Consider the following 14,031-nt stretch of genomic DNA (forward strand, 5'->3'; position numbering starts at 1 on the left):
ATTTAAATAAAAAAACAGTATTTATTATTTAAATGATCGTTCAATTTCTAGTAACTGTGATTTATAAAATTTTAAAAATATTAAATATATTTTTTAAAACTTTTAGTAAATTTTTATATTGTTTTTGTAAATTTTTAAAGATTTTTTAGGATTTTCGAATGATAACGTGGTAGCATATGATTGACTAAATATTCTAGTAATTAGTTTTTAATGTCCAAAGGTCTAAATTGGGAATATCTAATAATATTAGAGACCGAAGTAAGCTAAGAAAACTTTAAAAACTAATATATATATATTTTAAAGGCTAAATTGTGCATTAAGCCAAATTTAAACATTTTTCTTAATCTCTATCTAGCAATTACAGAAAATAGATATTATACTTCCATATAGAAAATTTAACAAATCTTTGCTACTAAGTAGACCACAATTGTTAATTTCTTTTTGAAAAATGAAATTCGTTCAATATTTTTTAAATTTGATTATCGGCTGGGTTTGGACTACGAAAAATTAGTTTAAAATTTTATCTAAACTCAGCTCAGATTAAAAATGCTAAACTCGAACTCGATCTGACTCGCCCGTATTAAATTCTTTTAGATTATTTTTTATATAAAAATAAATTTAAACAATATAATACATTAAATACATTAAGAACATTAAAATAAATATTTCCCAACAAATTGAAAATACAGAAATCTTCATACTTAAATAACAATAAGATAGTTGTAGCTTAACAAGCAAATACCTCTAAAATAGTAGCAAAATTAACAATAAAACAATAGTTATACAATATCCAAACAATAACAACAAAATAATAACAATATAATAATGAAATGGTAGCAAAACAATAACAAAATAACTTATTCGGGCCGAACCCAAACCAAAAAATTCTACCCGATGCTTGACCCATTTAGAAAATAGACATTATTTTTTGTCTCAACCCTTTTTTTCAAGCCTATCTAAAGTTTTCAAACACTTCACATTTTTTCCACTATTATTCCTATCTAAAGTTTTCAAGGCTGCCATTTTGACAACATCATTGCTTTCAGCAAAACCTCTCAAGTTTCCTAGTTTAACAAGAAGTACCTTTTGTAGACGAAGAAAACCTCGACCCAGAGCAAGTGGAAAGACATATTCTAGATTTGGGCATTCTTTTATCTCCATATTTTTCAAGTTCGGCAAATAAAGTGTGTTGGATTCAGCATTACTTTCCACCTCCATGAAAACTCTTTTCAGTTCATTGCAACCAACTATCTTGAGTTCTTCCAGTACTATTAGGCTTCGAACAATGGATATTGAGAAGAGAGATTCCAATTTCTCCCAGCTTATTATTTCTAAAACCTTTAGACATTCGAGGTCGACACAATGGGTGGGGCTTTTTACTATCCATCTCAAGTCTGGTAAAGACGATACTCCAAAAGCTCCAAATTTGAGAGTAGTGGTGCTGCGTTATTTGCTTCATCAACTCGGAATATCTCAGACATGCAGGCGAATTAACACTCAATTATTTGAGACCCATCATTGTTTTTGATGTATCAACCAAGCATTCACCACCCTCTCAATTGAGAATTTTAAGGGAAATTAATTCATCTAGAATTTTAAGGCTGATCCTTGTGTTACAAGGTTAGAACTTAAATCTAGCAAACCGTGCGACCTTAAGCTGATTTGAGGTAATTTTTTTGCTTCAAATTCGCTTAAGTTAACTTAACTATAAAAAATAAGAATTTTAAAATTAAGAATTCTTTAACCAAAGAAAGCAATTCAACAAATGTTTGAGTAAATGTTCTCAATATATTTTTTAACTCAAAAAATAAAGTGGGAAATGTCTCTATTTATGGTTGAGTTTTCCCAAATCTAACGGTACAAATTAAATTATATTAACAGTTGAGATTAATGCCTATTACAAATGAGAATCTTAAGATATTTAAACTTTATACAATCTTATCACCCTAAGATTTACACTATTTATCATGATAACTCTAGTTTTACCGGAGTGTTCTACTAGGCCACCAAGATTTCAAATAGATAAACTTGTCCATGTTTTTCATAAGTGGAGCCAGTTCAAATGGGTCGAATGAGCCCCATTTCATCAATTGACCTCCATGAGATGCTTTCTGTGACCTCCACTGGACACTTTTCATGACACTTGCATAACTTTCCAAAACAAGCGTATCTTTTCTACTTAAAACTCTCCAATTTAGTGAATGCAGAGGTTGGCTCATTCCCTGTTGTGGTATCAACCAAGCATTTAATATCCTTGCAATGCTTAAGTTCAAGGGAAGTTAATCCATTTAGTCCTCCATTTGCATCTTGAACCAGATTATAATCCTCAATTGCTTCAGATAGTTGAAGATGTTTTGAATTATGGAACGAGTCCTTGAATGTTAATAACCGAACCTTCTGATTATAATTCATCGCATAATAAATAAAAATAAATTATATATACTAATACTACTATTCTATGGATTAATTGATGATATACATGCTTTAGAGCAAACATAGTTACTTCCTTTGAATTCTTGTGCAATGATTACAGTATGTCTGTTTATATACTTATTATGTGTAAATAAAACCTAACAGTTCATGCATCTTGCTTGGTAGGCAGCTTTGAAAACATTACATGTATAAAACTTAACTAAACCAGGCACAGATTCAATTAAATAACTAGGAAAGGAGAAAAAGAAAGCACCTTGAGGATAGCCTTCTCATCTTTTAAATGAACAAATGAATCAGTTAATAGAGGGCAGGCCGACACTGAAAACTCCGTCAATGGTTTCGGAAACTGCACGGGTCGGGGCGCGTCCCTTCCTTCATTGCATCTGACCACTTGCTTCAATTGAGGGCAATCATGAATAGGAAGATTTTCAAGCTCCGGAAGCTCTTGTGGCGCCATCAAAGCCGGAAAAATATACTCCAAACCATCACACTTTACTATGTAGAGTTCTCGTAACTTTGGGAAACACAAAGAATCATGAGGATCGACGCTCGATGATATTTCTCCTTCATCATCTTCCAATTCTGTGACAATTTGCTTCAATCCATGACAGTCAGATATCTCAAGGATTTCTAAGAGCATCAAACTTTAAGCAAGACAAAGTGGAAAGAGTGAGTTCAAACTTGGGCAATTATCTTATCCTCAGTTCAACTAAACCTTCCTTTCTTGGCCTTTGGCCCAAGTTAAAGAGATTATCCGGGGTCGTTTAAGGAGGAAGACCAATTAATAGAATTGATCCCGTTAATGGTTCACTTTATGTTTCTTGCGATATTATTGATTAATTTATTTATATAACTTCAAAGTTATTTTTTAGTATTTTTATGTTCTTTTGTAGCAGTTTAACTGCCTTTTTGGATTAATGAATTTCATCATTCATTCAAAAAATTTAATTTTCAAATATTTTATTTCAATTTAATTATATCAATATATAAATATTGATATAAAAATATATTTTATTATTTTTAAAATCAAACCTCGATCCAGTTTGATTTATGAACACTTCTAATTTTTACTAGTGAGGAGATATATGAGTTAAATCAATAAGACATTAATGTTTGTTTGTATCTATATTATATATAAAATAGCTGAGTGAGTTGGTGTCATGAGTGAACACGATACCAATTTAGTTGTGAGATATTAAATACCCTTACTTTTAAAGGCAATTAATATTATTATAAATGTATTTTTACCTTTCAATACTTTTATACAAAATCTTAAATAAAACAACTGAAAAATATTATTTGAAAATTAAACAGAAGTCCAACAATTTCAAATTGAAATCTCTTACAACTACACCAATAATCATTTGTTAAAATAATTTATTATTTTTTAATATAAAATATTTTTATTCACCCATATAGTTTAGAACCAATGTATCCGGTAATAAAAAAAAAACAGATTTTAGCTTATAAGCAGTTCTTGAAGCTGTGGATCCAAAATTGAATGGTGAATTTGTTGTGCCTGAGGCAGTTCTTGTGATCAAACTCCGGTTGATGTGTTCCAACGATGCGCCCGAGGAAAGACCTAGTTGGTGGGGGAGTGGCACCACCACAACCAGTGCCATCACCTGGTGGACATGGTGGCAAACATATCGAGCTCATCATTTGAAATTTTCGTCCAAAACAATGTTCGACAAATTTTCACAATAACTAATATCGTATAATCAATTGTTTAGGCTTTTTTTTTTTCGCATTTTTTAATCTAAATCACATCAATCATTGAATCATTGCTGAGAATGAATAGCTATTGAGAATGCTAACGGGAAATTTGTCAACTTTTCTTTCTTTTTTATTTTTCAAACTAGCTGAGACCCCATTAAAGTGTCTCTTGTCAAATTATTTATGGGACATAAAGTGAAAGAATCTTATGCTCAAAAGCAACAATAGTAACGTGGAGATCACATGATTGGTACCTTTGAAATCAAACTCTATATCTTTTGTAGTGAGAATTATGATATACATTGACCCCCCCCACTATCTCATGTTGGAAAAAAAGAAAGTGTATGATAATTAACAGCTTTTGAAATATATAATCATCATTTATGTGATCATAAAACTCTTGATTATGCTTTGATTTGCATAAGTTTCAAGCTCTTGGGAAGGAGTGGCAATCATGATTTATTATGTTACTCGAATTCACAGATTGTTTATGTGAATACGTAGTGTAAATATTCGGATTTTCATATTTGTGAATGTACGGAATATAAATAAGTTTTTAGTAAAGTAAAACAGTATAAGTGAGACAAGCGAACAAATTAGAATTCGTCAGAAGTAACTCTCTAATCGAAGACGGAAGTTCCTCCAATAGATGAAATTTCAATAACTTTGGATCTTCAATTTTGGCCAAAATATCTGCCATTGTATTTTGCGTCCGAAGAATATGTTTGATACGAACCTCCCAAGATCAAATAAGCATGTGATGTATCAATCGAAGTTCTGTCAACCTGCTATTTGCAGCACCGCCAACAAGAATAATCTCAATCAACAAAGCGGTATCACACTCCAATTCCAACTTCTGAAATCCTTTGTTTCATGCTAAGTGAAGCCCTTCAAGCATCGCCCTTGCTTCAACCTGAAATACTATACCTTCTACAATCGACATTGAAAAACCACATTGCCACAACCCATTAACATCTCTAATAACACCTCCAACAGAGGCACAAGCCCTTGAAGAGAACACAACACCATTAGTATTAAATTTAACATAACCCTCTTCAGGAGGTGACCATTGTGAACCTATTACCCGAGGATGAGAATGAAAACGTATCTGTATGCTCGAGGTTGCATAAGTTTTATGGAAGATAGTAGATGAAACTATAGCAGTCATGATTTATTATGTTACTTGAATTCAATCTAATTGTTTACAAAAGTGTAAAACATGAGAACGAATGTGTTCGATTTAAAGAATGGGTTTTCAGATTCATGTATGACAAACAAATGTTGGGTGTAATGGTAAGGTACATTGTAGTCCCAAAAGGAGATAAGTTCAAACTTTAGAGATGACATTATTGGAGGGGCAATCACGAAACTCGAATATGGACAGTTAAACGGACATAAAAAATTGAGATTAACTAAATGTATCCAAATATTCGATTTAAATAAATTTAAAGATTTTGGAAGAAATTATACCAATCATACTCAAATTGAGTATTGATATTTTTTCAAATTTTGGTATGTGAAACATGAATATTTAAAGAAAATGAAAAATGGAGCTAATAAAAAAGTAACTATATCTTTAGCGGTTTAAATCTTCTTTTAATAGCGAAAAAGTGGCAGACCACTCTTTAACATGTAGTTACTCTTTAAACCTTAGCAAAAGACCAGCAAGCAGTTTCACTTTCATTCATCAAATTTCAAAAAACAAAATGCCAAAATCTTCAAATCATTTTATCTTCTTGTTTCTTTCCTGCATTTTCGTTTCCACAGGTACAGAAAATTTTTCCCAGATTTTTGGTCTAAGCATTGCATTTTTCATCACTAAAAATGGTTTACTATTTTCTCGCAGATGCCATCCAACTGGTACTAGTAAACAACTGCAAAGAAACAATATGGCCAGGAATCCTCGGCGGCGCCGGCCACGAAACACCCCGAGGCGGCGGCTTCCCTCTCAACTGCGGCGAACAAACAACCCTCGAACTCCCTGAAAGATGGTCGGGTCGAATCTGGCCAAGACAAGGTTGCTGTTTCGACGAAACCGGCAAAGGCTCATGTCAAACAGGTGATTGTTCAGGCCTTTTACAGTGCCAAGGCATCGGCGGAAATCCACCGGCAACGCTCGTTGAAATGACACTCGGTGGTCCAACATCGGGTCTACATTACTACGACGTGAGCTTAGTCGATGGATTCAATGTCCCCGTCTCAATGGTCCCTATAGGTGGTGGCGTTGGGTGTGGAGTAGCCGCCTGTGAGACTGATTTAAACGTTTGTTGCCCGGCGGCATTGGTGGTGAAGAAAGAAGGGAAAGTGGTGGGGTGTAAGAGTGCATGTTTAGCTGCTAAAACCGATAGGTATTGTTGCACCGGTGAGTTTGGGGATCCAAAAAGCTGTAAGCCCACCATTTTTGCTCATCTTTTTAAAGCTATTTGTCCAAGAGCTTATAGCTACGCTTTTGATGATGCTTCAAGTCTTAAAACTTGTAGGGCTCCTAGGTATCTCATTACCTTTTGTCCTCCTAACTGATGTGGTTTCATTGTTGAGATCATTGAGTTTCTATTATGGTTTGAGGTTTTTTCCTTATGTTATTAGTAAATTGTTGAATTTGTTGCTTTAATTGTATGTTTTTGAATTGATTTCATGGTAGCTATGATGGTATCTTTTTGTTGTGTATGATCTTTATAATGTTCTGACTTGAATCTTTTACTAGAATCCAAGGTTTTGGTTTTACTTAAAATATTAACAAACCATCAAAATCACACATATATTTTGCTTAACTCATATCTGCATATATACTCATTTGATTTTGTATCATATAATTTCTTTCTATAAACTTTGAAGGCTTGGTGGGGAACTAAAAGTCCAACATTCTACTAATGGACCACATGTCTATTAGTGGATCATGGCTTTAAATTCTCTCAGATAGACTTAGCTTGTCAAATAAGTTTTTTTTGGATTGGGTGAACTTAAAATTTTTTTAGGTTTTATTTGGATTTGAAATTTGACTTCAGGTCATTTGGGATTATTTGTTTCTATCATTTTTAAAGCGCTTTAGTCATTTTGGATTAGGTTAGTTTTAAGTTTAGATATTTTTGGTTTGAGTTTGAGACCTTTGGATCATTTTGGGTTTAGTTTATTTTTCTGATTTTGTCATTTTTTATCATTATAAGTTCAAATTATTTTGGATTCAATTCATTTTAAAATCAAATCATTTTGGGGTTTGGGTTAATTCAATTTGAATTATTAATTTTTTATAATTAAATCTCAGCTTTATTTGAATTTAGATTAATCATTTTGATTCGCAATCATAAAGATAATACATCTCAATCGCTATAATCACTGCAACCAGAATTAAACATTATAAACCCTTAAAAGAAATTTAAAGTTGCAAAGAACTCTGTCCTCATTAAAGCTTTTGACAATCTTGATTCTTCATCCACAAACTTTTTTTATTAAAAAATAAATTAAAATTCCAAGTTGGATGATTAATTTCTCCCATGAATATCATAATATATTTTACCTAGTAATCCTAACATGAATTCTTAACATTAATTGCATAATAAAATAGATGAGGCATGTGCTTAGGTTCCATAACAATTTCAACATATAATAAATTGAAAGTTCATCTCAATTTAGTATTACAATGATCAAATCCCACTTTTCACCCACCATTTTTAAGTATCAAGTCAAAACCAGAAGCAAAGCTCCCAAATTTTTGCTGGAAGATAAACCAAGTTCCCATTGAAAGAATCAACTTTGCTACCATTTTTGCTATTAATGGAGCTCAAAGTTGTAAAAGCAAGTGTTGAGAAGGGGGAGGGATTGGGATGGGGCAAATCTTTGCTAGTTCCAAGCATCCAAGAGATATTGAAGAATGATTCTAAATCAGTCCCTGAAAGATACATACAAGAACCGAAAGACAGGCCATTAATTTCTCAGAACCTGTTTGATTCACTTCAAGTCCCCGTCATAGATTTCTCCATGTTAGCTCAAAAGGATGCAAATGAAATAAGGAAGCTAGATCTTGCCTGCAAGGAGTGGGGCTTTTTCCAGGTAAAACCAAACACCTGTATTAAGCACATATTCGTATTTGACACTCACCCGGGGTTATCCTATTTTTGTAGATAATAAATCATGGGGTTAGAGAGGAGATCATGGTTAACATGAAGGCAGCTATGGCAGCTTTCTTTGAATTGCCATTCCAAGAGAAATCCAAGTGTGCAAAGGGAGCTAATGAGATTCAAGGGTATGGGCAAAACTTTGTGGTCTCAGAGAAACAGAAACTTGATTGGTGTGACATGATGTTCTTAAAGACATTTCCCCATGAAACCAGGAATTTCAAGTTTTGGCCACTCACTTTACCAGGTTTCAAGTATGCATTCTTTCTTGTTTGTTAAGCTATTATGTTACTCGGGCAATACAGGTATGTATCTGATACGGATATGTTGAAACAGAGAGGCGGTGGAAGAATATTCAACAGAAATACGAAAGGTTTCGAACAAGATCGATGCTAACTTATCGGTGTTAATGGGGATGGACGAAAATGGATTGAAAAGGAAGCTAGGAGAGTTTCAACAAGGAATAAGAATGAACTATTATCCAACATGTTCAAGGCCTGATCTTGTTCTTGGTATTAGTCCTCATTCTGATGGAAGTCTATTCACTTTGCTACTACAAGATGATGAGATCAATGGCCTTCAAATTAAGCACAAAGAAGTATGGATTGATGCTAAACCAATCCCGAATTCTCTTGTGGTCAACATTGGTGATGCTATCGAGGTTAGCTATAATGTTTTTATGAGTCAAAAGATTTTACCAATGGTCAAATTTTGCATTAGCCCCTATATTATGTGTGATGGATACTCGAATGGTAGCTATTAAATTCATTAAGTCAAATTCATCCCTTAGAAAAAAATTTCTAAATTCTAGCATAATGACTTAATGGATTTAATTTGACCTTTATCAATCCTAGAATACAAATTCTGTTTCCTGTCTTGTTTTTATCAGATTCTGAGCAATGGAATCTATAAAAGCATTGAACATAGAGCTATCAGCAATGAGAAGAAACCCAGAATGTCAATTGCAACATTTGTGATGCCAGGTGATGAAGTCCAAATAGGTCCACTGGATTCAATGGTGAATGAGAAGCATCTCCCTAGAAGTTATAGAAACATCAAGTACATCGATTACATCAGGCAAAAGTTCGCCATGAAAATGCAGGGAAAAGCTCACACCGCCATTGTTAAGCTATAAAGCAAAATCAAAATGCTAGCTCTGTTCTTCATGTCTGTTTTGTAACAAGTCAATATATGATAACTCACCACTCTTTAAAACAAGAGTAGTATTGAATTCTACATTGCATAACTCTAACAATCCAATTATTGAATTCTGTTGTATAAAAAATATCTTGAAAATTAAATTTTTTATAAAAAATTTCATTTACAAAACCATAAAAACTTTACCAGACTAATTTGATAACGTAATAATAACAAATTAGGTTCTGATTATATCTATTTTTTTTATAGAATGTTTAGTACTAATTATAGCCCCTCCCAACCTATAAATGGGAGGATAATGAGTTTCAACATACTCGAAACCACGTCCTTTTGCATTGGCAACAATGCGCATGCCAATCAAACTAAGACTCAATCGACTTTAAAAAATACATTTAAATTTATTAAAATTTATACAAAATTTATTGATATGTCAAATTTTTTATAAAGGTTATATATACCAAATGTATATATTGAATATGATGATGACTATAGGAAAAAAAAACAATATGAATATACAAGATACAAAATTTGGGAGTAAATGTCATGTTGATGTAGTTATGCTACACTCATATTACTTTTTATACAATATTTTTATTTTTATTTATTTAGAATATCATGAATATACAATTAAATGCAATTAATTCATTTCATATAGAATTCAATTTAGAGAATAATTTGTATGTTAATTTTATATTATATTTCTATTAATCTCGTATTTTACATAATTTTTAATATCTATAATTTATAGAAGAATATTAATTCATATTTTTTTGTTTGTTTTTTTTTCTTGTAATTAAAATGTTATGAATTTCTATAAAATTTTACATGCTGGCTTGAAACTTTGGAAATTTTAGTTACTTTATGATTTTTAATATATCTTGAGATTTTTTTAAAATTTTTTATTAGAATGTTTAAATTTTGAAACTACGATCACAACATTTGTGAAAAATTGTTAAAAAAAAATCCTCTTTATAGAATTTTAGGTTTTTTTTTTCAAAATTTTAGAAAAAGAAGTTGGAAATTTTTATGATTTAATATTATTAAGAATTTTATATATATATTTTTAGTGTTAAATTATTTATTATTTTCTGAACTTTATATAAATTTTAATGAATTTTTTGAATTTTTTAAAATAATTTTTAAAGATAATTTTTATTTTTATTTTTTAAAAATTTAAAACTTTTGGAAGTTTTTTAAATTCTTTGAATTTTTAAATAATACTTTTAAATTTTAAAATATATTTTTTAAATTATTATTATTATTATTATTATATAACTTTTAAGTTTTAAGTTTTTTTTTGACATTTTTGATTTTTTATGATTTTTTCGACTTTTAGATTTTCTTTGATTTTTGAAAAAAAAAATTCAGCCAACCCTTATTAATTTTTCTTATTTACTCACTTTGAAAAAGTAGAAGAATTAAATTAAATTTTTAGAGATCAATTTACCTAATTTTAAAATTGACAAAACCTGTCAATTGAGTTTTAGCTCAATTGTCATTGACATTGTTGCCAATACAGGAATATGTGGGTTCAAGTGCGTTGAAATACATTATCCTCCTATTTATGGGTTAGGGAGTGACTATAGTTCTAGGCATTGTGTCAAAAAGAACAAATATGATCAGAACTTATAATAAAATTGTTTAAAAATTGACAAAAACATGTTCTGAGAACGGACTCAAATGGGGCACAAACATTTTCTTTCTTTAACAAAGGAAAAAGACTGGATTTCCCCATCACAACAAAAACTTTACATATTGGAGTTGTCAATTATCCAATATTCTTCAATCTTCAATTAAGGATTTTCAATGCAACAGGGACACATTTAGTTAAGGATTTTCAATGCAATAGGGGCACCTTCAATATTTAAGGGTTCTCAATGCATAAGCGGCACCTTTTATACTAAGTCATAGATTCGATTTTATTTTTGTTATATATGAGAATATATCGGTGTAAAACTAAAATAGTTTTATATCCTTTCGTATGATTAATATTTTAATGATTAAACCGTCATATTTCATTCATATATATCATGCATGTCAAGTTTAACATGATAAAACTTTCAACCGTTCAATAAATATTAATATATACATTATTTTAGAGATAAAAATATCGAATCAATTAAAAAAATTATTTGCATAATAAGTACAATTATATTAATAGATTCAAGGAGTTTTACATTAATGTAAATGGATCCCTTTCTATATAATAATACTAATACTAATACTAATAATAATAATGGAAGTAGAACAATCAAATTTAATCCGAACTTAAAAACCTAATTTGATTAATCCGAATTTAAATTTAATTTAATCTTAGCTAAAAATAATTCGAACAAATAATCTTAAATAACTTACAGAAATTGATTCAAATCTAAACTAATTTAAACAGGAAATTATTTGAAAGTTTTAGAATTCAAATTCACCCTACTCAAAACATGTTTAAATGGAAGTGAATGGTTTACAAGTAGAAATAGAATAAGAACAATTATGATTAAGATAGGATTACAACTTCACTTAAAACTTTATTTAGGCGTCGTTTAAGTTTTAGTTTGATTGACATAGACATTGTTGTTATTGCAAGAAGATGTGGGTTTGAGTGGCTAAAGCGCATTATATTTCTATTTATGAGTTCAGGAGGGACTATGGATAGTTTTAGATATTGTGTAAAAAAAATATAATCAAAACTTATTATGAGATCCTTTAAAAAAAATAAAAAATAAAAATGATTTTTTTTTGAATTAAAAATAAATAATTAATTTGTGTATGACACGTGGTAATAAACTAATATAAATATATTATCTAGAAAATAAAAATTATTAATATATAAAATTTATATAAATAAAATATTCTTTTAAACACAATTAAGAAATTTATAAACTAAGGGTCTGTTTGATTGGCGTATTTCATTTTCCGGAAAACATTTTCCCTCTTTTACGGTGTTTGATTGACCAAAGGAATTGATTTTCCGGAAAAGCAACTTCAACACACGGGAAAATCAAGCCCTTCTTTGCGTAAAATGTCTTACAGATTTTTTTCCGTAAGACATTTTCCGGAAAACACAGCTTCAACCTTTCATTTCCTCCTCATTTCCTCACCGTCCATCAACGTCAGCCTCTCCTCCTCATCGGTGTGCTTCTTCTTCTTGGGTTATCAACAGGTTCTGTTCTCCTTTTCTCTGTGTATTATTTTTGTTGATCGTGATTTTTTCTTGGGTGTGCCTTTCCTCCTTTTCTCTGCTGTTTTTCCTCCTCTACTTTCTTGATCTATTTTTTTTTTGTTTCTTTGATTGAGTTTTTATTTCAGTTATTTTCTAATTTCAGTTTTGATTGTTAAGGGTTTCTGCAAATGGGTAGTTTTCTGCAAATGTTTTCTGCAAATCAGTTTCTGGGTTAACTGGAAAATGGGTAATTTGGATACTTTAGCACCCCATCATGCATGCGTATGCTATATAGCTTCTGCAATGTTTGCTAAATTTCATCTGTAAGTTCTCTTGACCTCCAACTTGGTCGATTTAAGGAAGGAGAAAAGTATGAATATTTTGGCTGATCATCAATGTCTCATTTACATTCTTATAAAAAAGAATACATTTTTTAACTAGAAGAATATCAGTCTTATTTTATCATACATTATAGATGGTCAAAAGTCAGCAACTGCATTTGTTCTGCATTTGTAGCTTTCAATCAACTTGGAAGCTTAAATGAGTGCCGAAACTTGTTCTGCATTTGTAGCTTTTAAAGGTGCTTTAGTTGGATGGTCATGATTATCATATTGTTGCAATTTATTGTCTTGTTTTATTAGTTAATAGGAGTAAATGTAAAATGTTCATTGGCTTTTAAAATGTTGGAATTCTTTGAATTACTTGAAATGCTTAATGATGTAAACTTGAAGTGCTTTTTTTTTTGATAAAGATGGTTACTGATATTATTGGATTCTTATCAATCTGGTTTTCTTTACTAAAGAACCTTGATTTGTGTTCAATGATAGTGGGCTGATGTTGCTGGCTTTGGATGCTAGCCAGATTCCTGCTTATTTCATACCTGCTTTGGGACCTGTTCCCAAGTGGTGTTCTTCGCTGGAATCTCTTACGGTGTGTTTTTAACTTGTATCCTAATCAATTTTTGTTTTATCCTTTTATTGGATGTACTATGTTGGGATATGCAGATGTGGTGCACTAGTGTTTACTTTGTATATATTTTACAGGAAGAGCTTGAGGAGGGTGGACAAACAAGCATATATGACAACTATAAATTTTTAACAAAAGAGGATCTTGAGAAGTTGAATTTGACAAATCTAATTGGGACCAATCTTCTGCGAGCCTACATGCACGGGTTCTTTATTGACTTTCGTTTGTACAAAAAGGCAAGACTGCTATTCTTTTTATTATTTCTTGTTAAGGATATCATGTAGCTTAAAAACTCCGGATAATTGCATTGTGTCACCTGCTGGAAATTTGTCTGGTTGGGTGTGTGAAACACGAAATATCTAGAAGTAAATAAAAGTTGAGATGCAGAAACAAAAAAATGAGTTCAGAGTTGCTAGATTAAATTCAGAAAGAGAGTTATGTAATTTTTCTATTTTCTGATCAGATAGTGCTTTCAATGCTCAATGTGGT

At 31.0% G+C, this 14,031-nt stretch overlaps 3 protein-coding genes and 1 long non-coding RNA gene across 4 annotated transcripts; 3 read left to right on the forward strand and 1 right to left on the reverse strand.

Annotated features, from left to right (window-relative positions):
- Positions 1-1,727: 1,727 nt before the first annotated feature.
- Positions 1,728-3,214, reverse strand: LOC107930023 (uncharacterized). Its single transcript, XM_016861574.2, has 2 exons — positions 2,687-3,214; positions 1,728-2,373 (listed from the first exon to the last, which is right to left on the reverse strand). Exons 1-2 carry the CDS (start codon positions 3,071-3,073, stop codon positions 2,176-2,178), a joined length of 585 nt encoding a protein of 194 aa, XP_016717063.1. The 5' UTR covers positions 3,074-3,214; the 3' UTR covers positions 1,728-2,175.
- Positions 3,215-5,720: 2,506 nt separating this feature from the next.
- LOC107930001 (thaumatin-like protein) lies at positions 5,721-6,819 on the forward strand. Its single transcript, XM_016861557.2, has 2 exons — positions 5,721-5,916; positions 5,996-6,819. The coding sequence occupies exons 1-2, from the start codon at positions 5,856-5,858 to the stop codon at positions 6,667-6,669; spliced, it is 735 nt and encodes a 244-aa protein (XP_016717046.2). The 5' UTR covers positions 5,721-5,855; the 3' UTR covers positions 6,670-6,819.
- A 688-nt stretch (positions 6,820-7,507) lies between these two features.
- Positions 7,508-9,516, forward strand: LOC107930020 (protein SRG1). Its single transcript, XM_016861572.2, has 4 exons — positions 7,508-8,196; positions 8,268-8,515; positions 8,598-8,922; positions 9,151-9,516. The coding sequence occupies exons 1-4, from the start codon at positions 7,921-7,923 to the stop codon at positions 9,394-9,396; spliced, it is 1,095 nt and encodes a 364-aa protein (XP_016717061.1). The 5' UTR covers positions 7,508-7,920; the 3' UTR covers positions 9,397-9,516.
- A 2,914-nt stretch (positions 9,517-12,430) lies between these two features.
- LOC107930024 (uncharacterized) lies at positions 12,431-14,031 on the forward strand. The gene is made up of 3 exons (XR_005919966.1): positions 12,431-12,576; positions 13,404-13,506; positions 13,620-14,031. It is a non-coding gene; the product is annotated as an uncharacterized lncRNA (long non-coding RNA).

This window comes from Gossypium hirsutum, chromosome D10 (assembly GCF_007990345.1).
Source record: "Gossypium hirsutum isolate 1008001.06 chromosome D10, Gossypium_hirsutum_v2.1, whole genome shotgun sequence".
NCBI classification, from domain to species: domain Eukaryota; kingdom Viridiplantae; phylum Streptophyta; class Magnoliopsida; order Malvales; family Malvaceae; genus Gossypium; species Gossypium hirsutum.